The sequence below is a fragment of the Phyllostomus hastatus genome, unplaced genomic scaffold, assembly GCF_019186645.2.
Source record: "Phyllostomus hastatus isolate PE091 unplaced genomic scaffold, TTU_PhHast_1.1 phas_scaffold_760, whole genome shotgun sequence".
NCBI classification, from domain to species: Eukaryota; Metazoa; Chordata; class Mammalia; order Chiroptera; family Phyllostomidae; genus Phyllostomus; species Phyllostomus hastatus.
In genome coordinates, this window is record NW_025334040.1 from 2084366 (window position 1) to 2099780 (window position 15415).

At 41.1% G+C, this 15415-nt stretch overlaps 1 protein-coding gene across 3 annotated transcripts in view; it reads left to right on the forward strand.

Annotated features, from left to right (window-relative positions):
• MORC2 (MORC family CW-type zinc finger 2) overlaps positions 1-15415 on the forward strand; it is a 39141-nt gene that overhangs the window by 7786 nt on the left and 15940 nt on the right. For all 3 annotated transcript variants that reach the window (XM_045826818.1, XM_045826820.1, XM_045826821.1), the window contains exons 2-6: positions 1005-1058; positions 2997-3031; positions 8487-8555; positions 9085-9175; positions 12679-12787. In XM_045826818.1, the coding sequence (XP_045682774.1) occupies positions 1005-1058; positions 2997-3031; positions 8487-8555; positions 9085-9175; positions 12679-12787 (358 nt within the window). The remainder of the gene's footprint in view (positions 1-1004; positions 1059-2996; positions 3032-8486; positions 8556-9084; positions 9176-12678; positions 12788-15415) is intronic.

Genomic DNA, 15415 nt, shown 5'->3' on the forward strand with positions numbered 1-15415 from the left:
AGCCAGGGTGAAATTTCTTATACAAAAAGAAAATCAGCTAAAATAATTTGGTTATTTTCAAAAACTTGATGATGGTAATGCATTATGTGTGTTAATGATTTTGTATTTTCCCTAATCCAAAGTCAGTGTTTCTAGGTGGTTCTAGGTGGACACATCCTACTTTTATATCTAATGAAGACTATTATGGGAAATTAAAGAGAATATCAATGCAGGGAGAATTGTATGGATAAATACTATGTATAAATACCAGTTTTATTCAATTCCGAATACCATGGTAATTACCCAACCCAAACTTTGAGCATCTTCTCCAAGGAGATGACCAGTAGCTTCTCTCTTTGAAGTGGTTAACTTCAACAGCATCCCCAATATCATATCATGCTCTTGTCTTCCTAGGAGGAATTGTTCAAGAGAGTCTTGCATTCCTTTAAGGTGTGAAAAAGCTCTATTTTTAGCCAGAATAAAAGAAAGTCAAGAAATGGATTTCTCTCTCCTATCTCCCCCCTTTCAAATGGGATATTTTTGCTTGTAAAAAAATATAAGCAGTGAACAGATTTTCTTCTTTCACCAGTAGATCATACACAGATACTAGTAAAACAGATTGCTAACAAGTTGTCCATTGACTGTGTTTAGAGATATGTAGAAACAGCTGGTTAAGGCGATGAAAAATAAATTGCAGGCGTTTTTTCTAGGCGGGATATGAGTAGTAAAAACACTGCTTTTTAGCGATAGTACACGTAGGAATATTTTAACACTTCGGAATAAGTTTTTCAACATAGCAAGAATAAACATTTCTGTGTAGATATAGGGACTTGATAGACTAATACTTACGGGAGATTAATGAGCTAATGGTGGAGAACTTTAAGTTTCAGTTGTGTAAATTGATGCAAATGGTGATTTTAGATTTTTTTCCTATAAACTTAGTATTTTATAGCCTTGACTTTTTATTAGGATTCATAGTTCAATCCCATAATACTTTTGCTGACTCTTAGTGTTTATCATTTCAGAACCACTCATGAATTCTTGTTTGGTGCTCTTGCTGAACTGGTTGATAATGCAAGGTATGTAGTTTTGGGGCATACAGTCTGTGCTTGAAGACTTTTTGGGTGGTTGTGACCTTTGCTGTGATGACATGGGAGGAAGGCAAATCTGTAACAGCTATAACTCATTCCTAAGAGGCCTGTTACCCAAAAGACTATTTTTAATAGCATGTTAGTTGATATTTCCACTGTATTTGATTAACTTGAATTCATTCATTGCTTTGTGTTCCAGCATAAAAATAATGAACCTATAACCTCCAAAGCTACTTTCCCTTGTGTATTACAACAAGACAATCGTAGTAAAACAGAATTAAGATAGAAATTTAGGAATCAAATTAATGAGACAGATAAGCTCTGGTTTAATTTGAACCATGAAAAGAATATACTGCCTGATGTCTTTAAAAGTATATCACAGTTCTGTGTCTTCCCAAACTGTATATTTTGTTGTCAGATGACTGCAGTTTATCAAAGCATTTTCCATTGTTAGCAGCTGTGCTTGAAAGAAAACATTCTGTAGCACTGTGTTATACTGAGTTCTTGGTGATGGAAGCATGTAAATGTTCCTCTTCAAGACTGAAAACTTTAAGTTAGTTCAAAGATAAGCAAACAAAAATCTAAGCAAGATTCTGTTTATATTGAAAGTGGTGTTTGTCTTGTTTCTGAATACAAACAAAAATTAGACATTGTTTATTGACTAGGTATTGATGACTGAAGAAGAGGGAAAAAGTTGACAAAGTACTTTTTTGTTTTTAAAGATTTTATTTTTAAAGAGAGAGAAAGGGAGACAGAGAAGAAGAGGAACATCAACATGCAAGAGAAACATTATTCAATTTCCTCTCGAGTGCCCCAGTTGGGGACCTGACTTTGAAACCCAGACATGTCCTGACTGGGAATCAAACCGGGGGAATCAAACCCCTCAGGTGTTTGGTCTGAGGGGACAATGCCCAATCCACTGAGCCACACCAGTCAAGGCTAGAAATAGTTTTAAATAGATTGCCAGCTATTGAGTTTGCTGATAATTTTCTATGTCTACCTATGTTTATACCGTAAACCTATACTATTGTTACTTTTCACTCGACTATTCATGGGAGTATGAGGTCTATCCAGAAAAAGTCCAGTCATTGTCAATATGAGAACAATTTGTGCAAATCGATGTATCCTGGCAGCCAAGGAGAGTGGACTGGAATGCACATGTGTGAACAATGACGACTTCACTATATTAGTCAGTGTGGGCAGTAGATGCCTATTGAGTGAGCATGTGTACTGTGCGGCCATTGCATTCAGAATGACTGAGCAAGTAGAGCAACGAATCTGCATCAAATTTTGCATTAAGCTTGAACATTCCTCCACCAAATCTATTGGGATGATTTAGAAAGTCACAGCTATGGGCAACTGGTGATTGGCAGCTGAACTTGTGTTTCAGCTAGACTATAATGGGGTACCTCAACTTCCTTTCAGTGTTAGAGAGGATAAGATTGTGGGCTTGTGAGTCAGGCTGCTGACTGTAGTGCATGTACCATGAGACTTGATTTTTCATGAGCTTTGTGGCAGGTTATTGTTTTCCTTTTTTCTCAATCTCTTGGTGAGAAGGAAAAATGGAGAAGTTACTGGAACATATTTTTATGATTGTAATCAAGAGGAACACAGACTTAAGTCAGTTCTTAGCATCTAAAGAGGAATGTTTTTACTTCTAGACGTTTTCACTAAGTATTTAAAAATATATATCTAGGTTCTATGTGTTATGTGGTTATTTTAAATAATTTGGAGCTCCAGAAATTTTAACAGACATACAAGGAAAATTGTATTACCAAGTGTAAAATGTATAGCTTTAATGTATGTAGAATGACTGAATTCCTGAAAATATACTCAAAATAGTATCCATCCCACTTGAAAACTATGCATATTTATTGTTGGTATTTCAGATTCTCATTTGGATCTTGATTTTTTCCCTTTTTGCAGAGATGCTGATGCCACAAGAATAGATATTTATGCAGGTAAGATGGATGTCACTTTTTTCTTCTAATGCCCAGTTCCTTTTAATGCATTCGTTGTAATGCCTGAGAAGAAATGAATAGGAAATAACTGGTTTTTGGAGCCTAAGGATATGGCACAGTCACTATAGGTCTTAGGCAGAAACAGGGTAGCCCTGGTTAGGCATGGATGATGATAGAAACCAAGAATATTGGTGTGAAGAAACTAACACAGGGTGACCAGATCTATAGATCTATTCAAATAGCCATCAGAAGATGTATGGGGATGATGGAGTAGGGTAGTGGGGAGTGTAATACCAATTACCAGTGATTTTACTGGTTGAACTTAGCAGGTGAACAGGTTTGTGGTACCTGTGGCCAAAGAGAGATCTTGTTGGAGTCCAGTTTCTCCTGTAGCCGTGGTGAAGAGCCCAACTTGTAGAGTTGCTGGTGTCCATTGCATAAAACAGCTGAGTAACTGGGTTGGCACTGAGGTTTGCAGAGGAGATGTTCTAAAACAGGTGTCAGGTAGGAAGGAGGGCTGCTGTGCTTGAAATTTAAAGATATTGAAGAATGTACTGTTTGCTTATTTAATTGGCTCTGTTTGACAGTAAGAGGGGGTGCAACAGTAGAAGAATTCTTAGTCATTATCAGTGGCTTTTTTTTTTTTTTTTAGCAGTTTGCTTTCTGCTTGTTCAGTGTTTGTACCAGTACTTCTTTTTGGTTGTTTGAATGCTTAAAATCTGGAAGCCAAATAGAGGAAGAAGATAGCTTTTAAATCTAATTTGGATACCATGATCTGTTTTTCTGACAAACTACTGAAGTCCTCTAAAATGTTTGAGGTAATATTTTGAATAGCATTAACTAGCTTCTGAGAAGATTTGAATGTTATGGAAATACACAGTTACCAGATCATTCCTTTTCATCATAGACCCCATTTTGATAAATGGGACTAGGCACACAACTAAGAAGTAATTACTAGAGACTCCAATTTCATATAATATGAAGAACCTCCCCAGATACAAATTTCTCATGCCTGATACACTTTCGAGTAAAGAAAATAGTCAGAACAGCTAAAAGTCAGCTATACTGCTTAATTTCCAAAAGCCTTTTGTTTAAAAGGCTCTGCCAGAGTGGTGAAAATAAGACTCCTTTATTTTTAGAAGAAGCTAACAGGAAAAGGGGGCACAACGAAAGACCATTAGAAGATGGTTACTAAACCCTCAGGCCACATGGAGGTGCCAGTGTGTATCCTTTAACTTAGTGTACTCTATTGAGGAGTAATTACAGCATCTCTGAAAGAAGTGGTGGCTATTTTAATCATTGCACAATGGCAGAGCAGAGAATGAGCCCATACTCCAAGTGACGTTGAAGGGACAAATCATCATAACCAAGTCTATTTGGATGATGCTTTTAAAAATAGATAATCTCTGCTCCCTTCTCTCTCACCTTTGGTAGGTGAATTTCAACAAGGAAATTTAGTTGTGGGCACTGAGAATGCTGCAGAACAGTTAGATTTCAATTTAAATGAACAAAAGGCCAAGAGCCCAATTATTCTGTGCTCAGTGCTACTCCTGTTTAACTTTAGGAGGTGTCCAGAGAGAATGAGATTGGACCGGCAGCACTCTGCAGAGGATTAGATAACAATAGGCAGTTAAGGATTAAATGGTATGATAGAAATGCTAAGCACTATAGCATTTTGGAAAAAGACATGATTTACTCTTAAGATTGGGAGTCTTGACTGAAGTGTCCTTAACTTCATACTTTTCTATGGGAGGAATAAAAGCAACCTCATTTTACAAATAAAATAATATAATTAGTAATATTTAATATAGGCATACCTTGCTTTATTGCAACTCACTTTATTGTGACTCACAGATGTTGCACTTTTTACAAGTTGAAGGCAAGATCCTCTGCTAGCAAGAAGATTATGACTTGCTTTATTGCGTTGGTCTGGTAGTGAATCCTGCAATATCTCCAAGGTGTGCCTGCAGTATAAAGTTTTGCGGGGGGCAGTATTTTCCTGTCTCCCATTTTGAAACTAGATTGATCCTGAACTTGGCAATTTACTTAAATATAATATGTGGTTTCAATTCACCATAAAGTCATGTTTTAGAAGATTGTATTTAAACTTAAGGAGGGTGCCTTGGTGGGTGTGGCTCAGTTGGTTAGAGCGGTGTCCCACAAACCAAAAGCTTGTGGGTTTGATTCCCAGTCAGGGCACAAGCCTAGGTTGTGGGTTAAATCTCCAGCTCCTTGTTGGGTAAGTACAAGAGACAACTGATTGACATTTTTCTCCTTTCTCCCTCCCTTCCCCTCTCTAAAATCAATAAGCATGTCCTCGGTTGAGGATTTAAAAAAATAATAATTAAAAAGATAAACCTAAGAAGGGTGAGGAAGGAACCAGACTGTCATATTGTAGAGGTGTTCACTTACCCAAAGCATTCCTATTAGATGGGGCCAGACTATAAGGTGCCTGTAGAAGTAGACTGTTTTTACTTCTTGACTTCCTTGGTTAGGGAGTGCCACCCCTCAAAGAAAGATCTCTTCTGTGAGGTGAGGTCAGTGTTTAATAAATGGAAAATTAGTCGGAGCAAATGTAACTGAAACGAATACTGTTCAAATAGATTGCAAAGTACAGTGAAGAACTTGGAAGTCATTTTGTTACAATCTCTGCTAAGGAAAACAGTATTTTATCTTTTTCTGACTTTTGACTTATAGTTGCATTTTACATCCTTTCATTTCTTTCTTTTTGCTGTCTTTTCAGTGGAGTTGGTGGAGAGATGTGAGGCTAATTTGGAGAAGCCAGACTTGGCCATGTTGGGGGAATCTTAGATGTATAGCCTTCCAAACTGGCTCTGATAATCTTACATAGCTGCTGCCAGGATCTGAAGCACAACTCAAAGAAGACAGTTTGGCTTTGTATAATGAGAGGGGGAGCATACAACCCCCAGCTACTTAGACTCTTCTCTGTCCAGAACCCCTCTTCCCTTTTCATCAAAATCTTTTCCTTGGAGGCTTCAGATATCACTCAATTGACTGATTAAAGTAAATACCAGGTGTTAGGAATGTATCCCTAACTTGTGGAATGCCTGGGGAGATAATTTTGAGCAAGAAACCTTGTAGTTCTTGCTTGAGCTTAGTTATTCTCAGAGTGGTCCATGATGGACATGTGGGAGCATGTTAGAAAAGCAAACTCTCAGGTACCACCTCAGACCTACACAATCAGACTGTCTAGGGTGGGCCCCAGAATCTTTAACAAGCTTTCAGCTAGAGCAAACTACATTTTGCTGTAGCTGATACTCCTCTTAGTCTCCTCCTTAAATCCTCCTGTTTACCTGATTTGCTACAGAGAGTAGCATCCGTTAGACTGTAAGCTCCATGAAGGCAGTGCTCACATCTGCATTGTTCACTGCTGTTATCTTCACGACAGAGTCAGGCACAAAGGGAGTCATAGTAAGCATTTATCAAATAAACAAGTGATGGGGATAAGCATTGTAGCTAGGTAAAGATGCCACACTGCCTGTTTACAAAGTTGAAGAAGTCATTGCTATGTTGGCTAGTTCTGTTGGCCCTGAAGTGTTGCACGTGACCATGGATCTGGACACTACCAGCAGCTTACAGGCTCTAGGTCACCATGTGGCTAGGAAGATCCTCTACAGGTGGGTTTCTTAACTTCATAAACCAAATGAAAAATCTTGAAGTCCTTGAACAAGAAAGGAATCTCAGACCCATTGTTTAGTGATGCCTGCAAAGTTCTGTTATAAGAAACAAAAGGGCCTAAAAGTAACTTCCTACATAGCGTTCAAGAAATGCCACCAGTGATCCTTGGGGACTTTTCTAATGCACTTAGTTTGAACCAATTTCTAGGTCCCAAAGCAGCGTCTTCGTGTAGTTTATGGCTGAAGTGTATAGCATAATGGCACTTGGCTAGATTTAGAACATTTTTACCATAATCTGTACCTGACTTAGTTTGAGTCTCCACATGACACTTTACTCCCTCTAGAATGAACTTTGAAACCTTTATGCACTTTTTTTCTTGTACTTGGTCCTGCTTGCTAGATCTCATTTGGATTCTCTAGACTGATAAGGGCACTGCCATTAGGAGAGATTTTCTTATCTGTCAGTAATACTTCCAGGAATGTTCTTGTTCTTTAACTTTGAAGAAGCACTTATTAATGTTTCAGCAAAGTTTACCTTCCCAAACACTGAGTGGTACTCGAATATCTGTGGTTTATAGTACTTCTGAAATAGCATTTTAAATTACATTAAATAGTCCATTTAACAGAAGGTGGTCATGACTCACTTGAATCTTTAGCATGAGAGGAGGACATAGAACATTTTAAACAGATTTCTCAGCTTAAATAGTAGTATAAAATTGGTGAACTGCAGCTTAGGGGGGACAAAAATTCTTCAGTTAGGAACTAGGCTTCAAAGCAGCCCTGGGTGTGTTCCTATAGTACCTTACATAGACCTCCCTTTTAATAGAAGTGCTCTTCTGATTCCAAGGCCTCTGCTGTCTCTCCTTTGCCTACCTAGTCCTCATCATTGGGTCAAAAGGCACCTTGGAAACTGTAGTATGGGCCTTGCCCTATTTGGGAATCTTTTCCAGTGTTCATGACATGACCCAGACTACTCTGAGTAACCACTTGGCACTGCAAAAGACAGCTGCTAAAAGAAGAGTGTCTTCTACTCACTGGAATGGCAGTCACAGTCTGTTGTGCTCCTTCCTGTTGGCAGAGAAACTCTGCCATGGCTGCTCTGTAACTTACCCTCAAAGGATTATTTCTTCTTGCAGTCAAGCTTACCCAGCTGGGAACCAGGCAGCTTTCACTATACCCCTCTGTGCCATCTTAATCCTCTGTAGAGGAGCCATTTCAAGGACCCATAGCCATCTGGAGATTCAGTGGTGAATACAGATAGCCCAGAAACTGCAGTCTGGGGGATAGTCACATAGAGACTTAATAATTTGAATTATAGATAGCTGCTGCCACCCACCACAATGCACATAGTATGTCTGGCTTGATCATTTTGTCTGAACTTAATCCAGAAAGGAGATTCCTTGTTGCATTTGAGAAGGTATAGCATGCAGTGGTGGGAGTACTTCAGTGACTTGGGGTTCACAGTAGAAAGTAGAGGTGGATGTAATCAAGGTGGAGACAGGCAGAGGGATGGTTGAGGTATGTGTGAAATACATGTCTATTCAGTAGTCCTGGGTGCTGAGCTAGGTATTCCTTGTCCTCCATATATAGTCTCTCAAGCTTTGTCATGAACTAGAAATTATTGGAGAAGCTTTGGGAATTTCCATCTCCAAGGGCCCTGATGTTTAACTCACACTAGTTAGGTCTGTTACAAGGAGAAGCTAGGTTTACCTCACCTTTGTGGACTAACCTTCACATTGATCCACCTTCTGATCATACCCATGTTGCTGCTCTCTGGAGGGTAAACCACATAGTAATGGCAGCCTTTTCTTTTACAGAAAGGCGAGAGGATCTTCGAGGAGGATTTATGCTTTGTTTTTTGGATGATGGAGCAGGGATGGATTCAAGTAAGTGATTGCTTATTTTGGGGAAGATGTACCATAAACATTTTTATAAACTACTTACTGTATTAACTTCTTTTTTTGTTGTCTCACTTCTGTGACTTGATCTACCCAGAGAGAGGAGTCTGTTGCAACATCTCAGGCTTAATTCCACTAATGGATATGCTAGATCTTGTCTTAGCATGGGAGATAGCTTCTGAATGTAGCCTGAATCAGTCAGATTGCCTATCTTTTGACATTATATGTATCAGCTTTTACAACATTCTCGAGCCAAAACTATAGGAACCCCTCTCCTAGCCTTAAGCCTTATTACTTTGTTTGGGTAACAGAACATGGTCATAGTCATGGCTTAACTTAAACTGACAGGCTAGTCAGGGGTTATGTCCCGTTGCCTCATGGTTGCGAATTTCCTTGGGCAGAGGTTTTCACTAGATACACAGCCCTGCTTTGGTTAGCAAGGCTCAGGCCTTCAATTTTTGAGGAGCCTGAGAAAGAAATGCAAACTTTTCACACTTTCCTATGCCTGTCACTTTAGGCGATGCTGCCAGTGTGATCCAGTTTGGGAAGTCAGCCAAACGAACGCCTGAGTCCACCCAGATTGGGCAGTATGGGAATGGGTTAAAATCGTAAGTATACTAGAAGCCTGTCACAGGACTCAAAACAAAATCAAGTGACACTCTCCTGTTCCTGTCCCATGAAAACTTTCCTCCTCCTTGTCTCTATCACTGTAACTCTGGAGCAGAAGGCAAGTTTAAAAGGAGTAGTTGGGGATGGACTATTGTTCAGCCCAGTGTACTTCACGGATTGAAAAGTATGAATGTCCAAAACTAGTTGAGGTGGGAGAAGCTTTTCTCTTGGCACTGTGATCTGGTGTAGCACCTCTCCTCCTGTTGCAAATTGCTATTTTACCGCATGGTTGAGGTATTGAGTGATAGTTTTGTGGGGTTGATATGTATCTGATAGTGAGGAGGTTGCTTCATGGCGTAGCAGTGTACCCTGATCATCTGCCACATACCACATTTTGTGCTAGGCACTGAGATCCAGGGTGAGTCAGAGAGACCCAAACCCTCCCTTCTTGGAGGGCATGGTCTCCACTCTCATACCCTGCTAGGTCCTGTAGCAGGGACCTACCTAATGTCTTTAAATCCTTGGGACTTCTTTCTCAGCCCTTGGCTCCCACTTGTTCTGTGTTTGGAATGTGTTGTTCTGGTTTTGACTGAAGCCCCAAGAGGAAGGTTTCTATTTCTGAAATGCTCACTTCCAGCTGTACATACCTTCGAATGGAATAAGATTTAGTGGAGTTGGAGTTTGCACAAACGGAATTCTAGTTCACGTTTCCAATTTTGCTGTGGAAACGTGTTATTTTGTTTGTTAGAGTGTGGTGGTCAACGGCATTAGTTGTCCCTCACATGGAGCCTGCTTTGAAAGAAAGTGCTTCCCAAGACATCGGGGGACCTGGTTCCTGGGCTTTTCGATTTCTCTCTCAGGGCAGAAACCAAATGGTAATAATAGGCACTTACCATATGCCAGGCACTATGTTAAAAACTTTACTTGAATGATTTTGTTTAATCTTCCCTGTGGTCCTCTGAGTTGTAAGTACTTTCATTCTCATTTTCAGATGAGGAAATTGAGGTTTATAGGGGTGAAGTGATTTGCCCCAAAATATAAAAATGTCCAAGTGTAGAGCAGAGATATGAACCAGGGCTTTCTGAAGGCAAAGTCAGAGCTGTTCGTTTCATTTAAGTCGGAGAAACTAAAGTTCAAATATCACCTCAGCCTCTTAATTACTTTTTTGAGCCTCAGCTTCCTGTTCTATAAATTGAAATTATGATGCATACTGAGTAGGTTAAAGATTAAATGCTATCATTGCTGTGAGAGCACTAGCCAGGTTCTAGCCTCTGTGTGTGTGTGTTTTTTTTTTAAGGTTTTATTTATTTACTTTTAGAGAGAGGGGAAGGGAATGGTGAGAGAGAGAAACATGCAAGAAATACATTAATAGGTTGCCTCTCACATGCCCCCAACTGGGGACCTGGCCTGCAACCCAGACATGTGTCCTGACTGGGAATCAAACTAGTGACCATTCAATTCACAGGCTGTTGCTCAGTCCACTGAGCCATACCAGCCAGGGCTAGCCTCTTTTTTAATTTCTTTTTTTTTTTTTGATCTTTCAATGTCAGATTTCTGACCTAAATCACTGGGTCTCAGATAGGGCCTAGGAATCTGTTTTTCATAGGTTCTATAGGCGATTCTGGTGTGGGCTAGGTAAGTCCTCAACAGGTGAGGTCCTCCAGAGGCATTGTGGTGTAAGAAACATGGCCTTGATTGCAGGCCAACTTTCTCCTATCTGTCTTATCAGTTCTCTGGCTTCAGGTAAACCATTTGATCTCTCCGAATATCTATTTTCCAATTTAGAAAACAGGATTCTCATCTCTGGCATTCTCTCTTACAGAGTAAGTTTTAGCAGCAAATAAAATGTGACTGAAAAAGCTTAGAAAACTGGGAAGGAATATGTACAGAAGTTCAAGGTGTTGTCATTTCCATATTTTTAGTAGAAAAACTTTCGTAAAGGACCCATTGAGATGGAGCCATCTGGTGTTCAGAGTGAATTTATTTGGAAACCATTTCAGAAGTTCAAAAAGAGTTTTAGGAGGAAGTGATTTGTGGTGAGAATAGGGCTGAGAAGCAGGGAAGCCAGCAGAAAGGTGGCATTTCAGTGTTGTTGCTATTCAGCCTTCAAGGTCATGTTCAAAGACAGTGGGAAGAAAGAGGCACAAATTGAGAGTTTTTGCCAAATTTAGGCAAAAATAAACTTTACAGAAGACAAGATAATGTGCCTTATGATGCCATCCAAAAGCTTTAGGGAAGGAGCACTGTGAAACTGTCAGGGGAAGGAGCATTGCCAGAATCTTGGGAACTAGAAGAGGAGAAATAGAACTTGGCAGCCTCCAGGGTGTCTCTGGATAGTGTCCTGGGAGTTTTCCTGAGCATTTGGGAAAATGAGACATAGCAATTGTTTGTGTATTTGGCATACCAGTCTGGTTTATATTTGTACATAGATGAGAGTAATAAGACTTCTTATTGCCATCACCTCCCTAGGAGTGTTATGAGGACTAATGAGATAATAGCCATAAAGCCTTACATGCTGCTCAGAAGAAAGGAGCTAAACAGCTCCATTGTTCAGTGGGTAGTCCTCCCACTGGTGCTCATGCTTCTGCTGGGCAACTGTTTCATGTTGTCTGGAAAGGCCTGCCCTGACCTGTTCCTTGGATGAACCAGATGGAGGAAGGAAGCAGTTGATTCCATTCAGACTTTTGCCTTGTGGAAGTGAGCCTCTAGGCACATTTCCCAGAACCACTTGCATCCAAAAGCAGGGACCTGCCTGTGTCATAATGAGCTTGAGGTGGCAAAACAATTCTGAGCCAGAAGATGGCTGTAGTTATAAGACCTGAGACAATTATATGCCTCTTCAAAAACTGATCAAGAATTATATTTTATACAGTTAGCCCCCATTTTGGCTGAGGCCTGAGATTGTACTGTTTTTTTGTTTGTTTTTTTTTTTTGAGGACTTGTGAGCATAGGTAGTGGGCTGTTTCCTTGACAGTGCTGCCATTTGATGCGTGGATGGGAGGGGGTTTATATTAATGAAGGAAGGACAGGATGGTAACTGGTTGTGGTTAGCATGGAAGGTGAGGTATTAAAGGTGTCAGTTACTAGAGTGAAATCTGATGGTGGCACAGTCAGAGGGTATATATAGCAGCCCTTGTATGGCTGGCATAAACCTGGAGCATGGGCAGCTGGGTTACTTGTTGTGACAATAGCTGGAGTGTGGGGCTGATGATTGGCAGTGAATGTGCCCTAGAAGGGTGTTGGGAGATCCCTGCATGGTGAGTAAGCGTGGTTGACAAGGTTTGAACGAAAGACTGAGGCCAGGGGAAGGGCAGAGGAGGAATGTCACATGGAAGGAGAGGGGATGAGGGCTGTGGAACTTAGCTCAGGGTCCTGGGACCTTAGGGAGACCTTTAGGGAGCCCTCCAGAGGCCTTTCAGTAATGTCCAGAGGGTAGATTTGCTCCTTTTTCAGATGAGCTTTTGAATCACTTGGAGAATAACACATTTCTGCTTCTTTTCAGAGGTTCAATGCGCATTGGGAAGGATTTTATCCTTTTCACCAAGAAGGAAGACACCATGACCTGCCTCTTCCTGTCTCGTACCTTTCATGAGGAGGAAGGCATTGATGAAGTAGGTCTTATCCTCGTGGTCTGAGTTGCCGTTCCATATTTCCTGGGTCTGCCCAGGCTGTTTTTCATAGGTCATTTGCAATCCTGGGTTCATTGGGGTTGCAAGATTGCAGCCATGCCCCTGTTAAGTGGGTTAGCTGGTTGGATGAATTGGTTGAGCGGTTAAGGCAGATAATCTTAATGTGAAGTAAAATCTCAAAGCTCCGGGCAGTCAAGTGGCAGGAACCAAGATTTGGATTTACAGCTCCCCTAGATCTATAGCTTGATTCAGTCTCTTAGGGTGTCACTATTAGAAAGTTGTTTTTCCAGGTGGGTATTTGGGGCTTCTGTCACTATGGGTGGAAACTACAGCTGGCAATAATAACAAGAATAGTGCTGTCTTTCCCATATGATGGTGATTTTGTGGAATGCGCTACGAGTGCATTTTCTATGTCAGAAGCTACAAGTCAGATACCCACAGGGACTGGGTAGGTAGGAAAACTGGTGAGCATATGGAAAAGATCAGTGTAAGATTTTTGCTAAATGACAGCTGACACTCAGCCCTGGATGATTATTGTTATGCTGGAAGGAAGGCCTAATGAGCCTATAATATTCTGATGCCAGATATCTGCAGAGCTGGTCTGCTGAGGCCTTTGCCTTCTCATGGGGGGTGGGAGTGGATCACAGAAGGCCTTGGTCTGTCTGGTCTCAGACTAGACTCATCTCCTTTCATATGTGAGAAATGGAGGCTAGAGCTTGAGAGAAGGGGCTGAGGGTCTACAGAGAGAATTCTATGGCCATCACATCAGCAGAGTGGTGAAATCAGTTAAAAGTTTTCAAATTTTTTTTGGTTACCTGTGATTAAATTTGTACTAGTCCTGTTTAGATATGAGCCTAAATCATAGCAAATTAGTTCATGTTGGGAATAAAAGGTTATCTTTTTCTACCATCTTCACTTAGCAAGCCAGTGAGTTAAGTTTGCCTTTTTGGTGAGTGTTAGTTCATTCAGAATGAGGAAAGTGCTGCAGCTGGGAAAACAGGCTCCTGGGAAATGGTGGGGCAGGAGAATTTAGCGTAGGCTCGGGTTTTCAGGAATGTTTCCTTACAGACTGAGGGTGGCCGGAGGAGGGTGTTTAAGTAACTATAAATAGGCTGTTCGGGTTGTGGGAAGGGACTTGGCAGAGAGGCCACTTGAAGAAAGATGGTGGCCTCTAAGGAGCAGGGAAGGCCAGGTCAGGCTTGACCTCAGGGCCTTGGTGAGTATATGAGACTTTATTAAAAGCAGCTGTTACAGAGAATTTAAACAAGGGTGTGGTGGTATCAGGTTCTCTTTTGAAAAGAGAGTTTGGTTATTGTGTAGTGGTTGGACTGGAGAGATTGGTGTGTTAGAGTGGACTACTTGAAAAGCCCTCTGTGTTTACCCTGAAGGGACTCACAGCAGAGAGGTGAGAGAAACTAGGAGTTCTCTTCATCTTTTTAGCTTGTGGGACCCACAGGTTTGATATTTGGTCAGTGGAGAGAGGAAAGGGGAAGAAGGAGTCACGGATGACTCAGGTTCTAGTGTGGCAGTTGGGCATGGTGGACTGGTTGGCTGGAGCTGGGGAAGAATGGAAGAGGGATAATTGAAGGGGAAGAGTGTTTTGTCCAGGGCATTCAAAATAAGGTTGGAGCTTGAGGGAGCCTGGCTCCAGGATTCATGGTAGCAGGTGAGCTCAACCAAAAGAGCTTGTAGAGTGAGAAGAGGACCAAGGATCTCAAGCAGGCTGACATTTAAAGGCTGGGGAGAGGAGAAAGTGGCAGAGGAGACAGGAGTGGCTAGAATAATAGGAGGAAAACCGGAACAGTGGTTACATTGAAACTAAAGGAGAAGTGTTTCAGTGACAGGGATGAGTGCCAGTGGGACTGAATGAATGCCCACAGTTAAAATAATGCCATTGTCACCTGGGACTGCTGTGAAGAATGGGAGGTGCAGATGAGGTACAAATTCACAGAACACAAATGGAATTCAATTCCCTGGTGGAAAGCTAGGTTGGAATTTTTTCCTTACTTGGTGCTAGAAGGTCACTGTTTTGGATTGTACTGTAGTGCGAACTCAGCCAAGATTTCAAAATAAGATCATTTTTGGCTGGTTAGGAATGTGTCCAAACCAGTTCTGGGGTTGGATACTATAGGCATGAAGTTTCTTAGAAACCAGCAAAATCTGTCAGAACTCTTAACAGTTTATCACCATAGCACTTGTCAAAATAGGGAGGTTTTTTTCCTCACGGTGGGCCATCTGATTTGAACATCTGAGGGAATCCCAGCAGGCAGCCATCCTTAGGGCTCCCTGAGAAAACTGCCTGGGTAGGGGGCGAAGCACAGTGAGGCCTCTGGGGAAGTTGCATTTGAGGTAGGGTCTTTAATGAAAGAGGAGGATTTTTTCTAGCTTTATAGAGACATAATTGACAAGGGTAATGTTTTTAAAACATTACTTAGATGTAAGATTTAATTCTACACATAAGAGTATATTAAAATGTATGTACAGTTTAGCAAATGGTTACAAAGCAAATACCCATGTAGCCACCGCCATGGATTAATGCCAGAAGTCCCCAGTGTGTCCTTCACCAATCAGCTTACCGACCCCCGAAGGAACTGTCTTCAGTGACTTTGT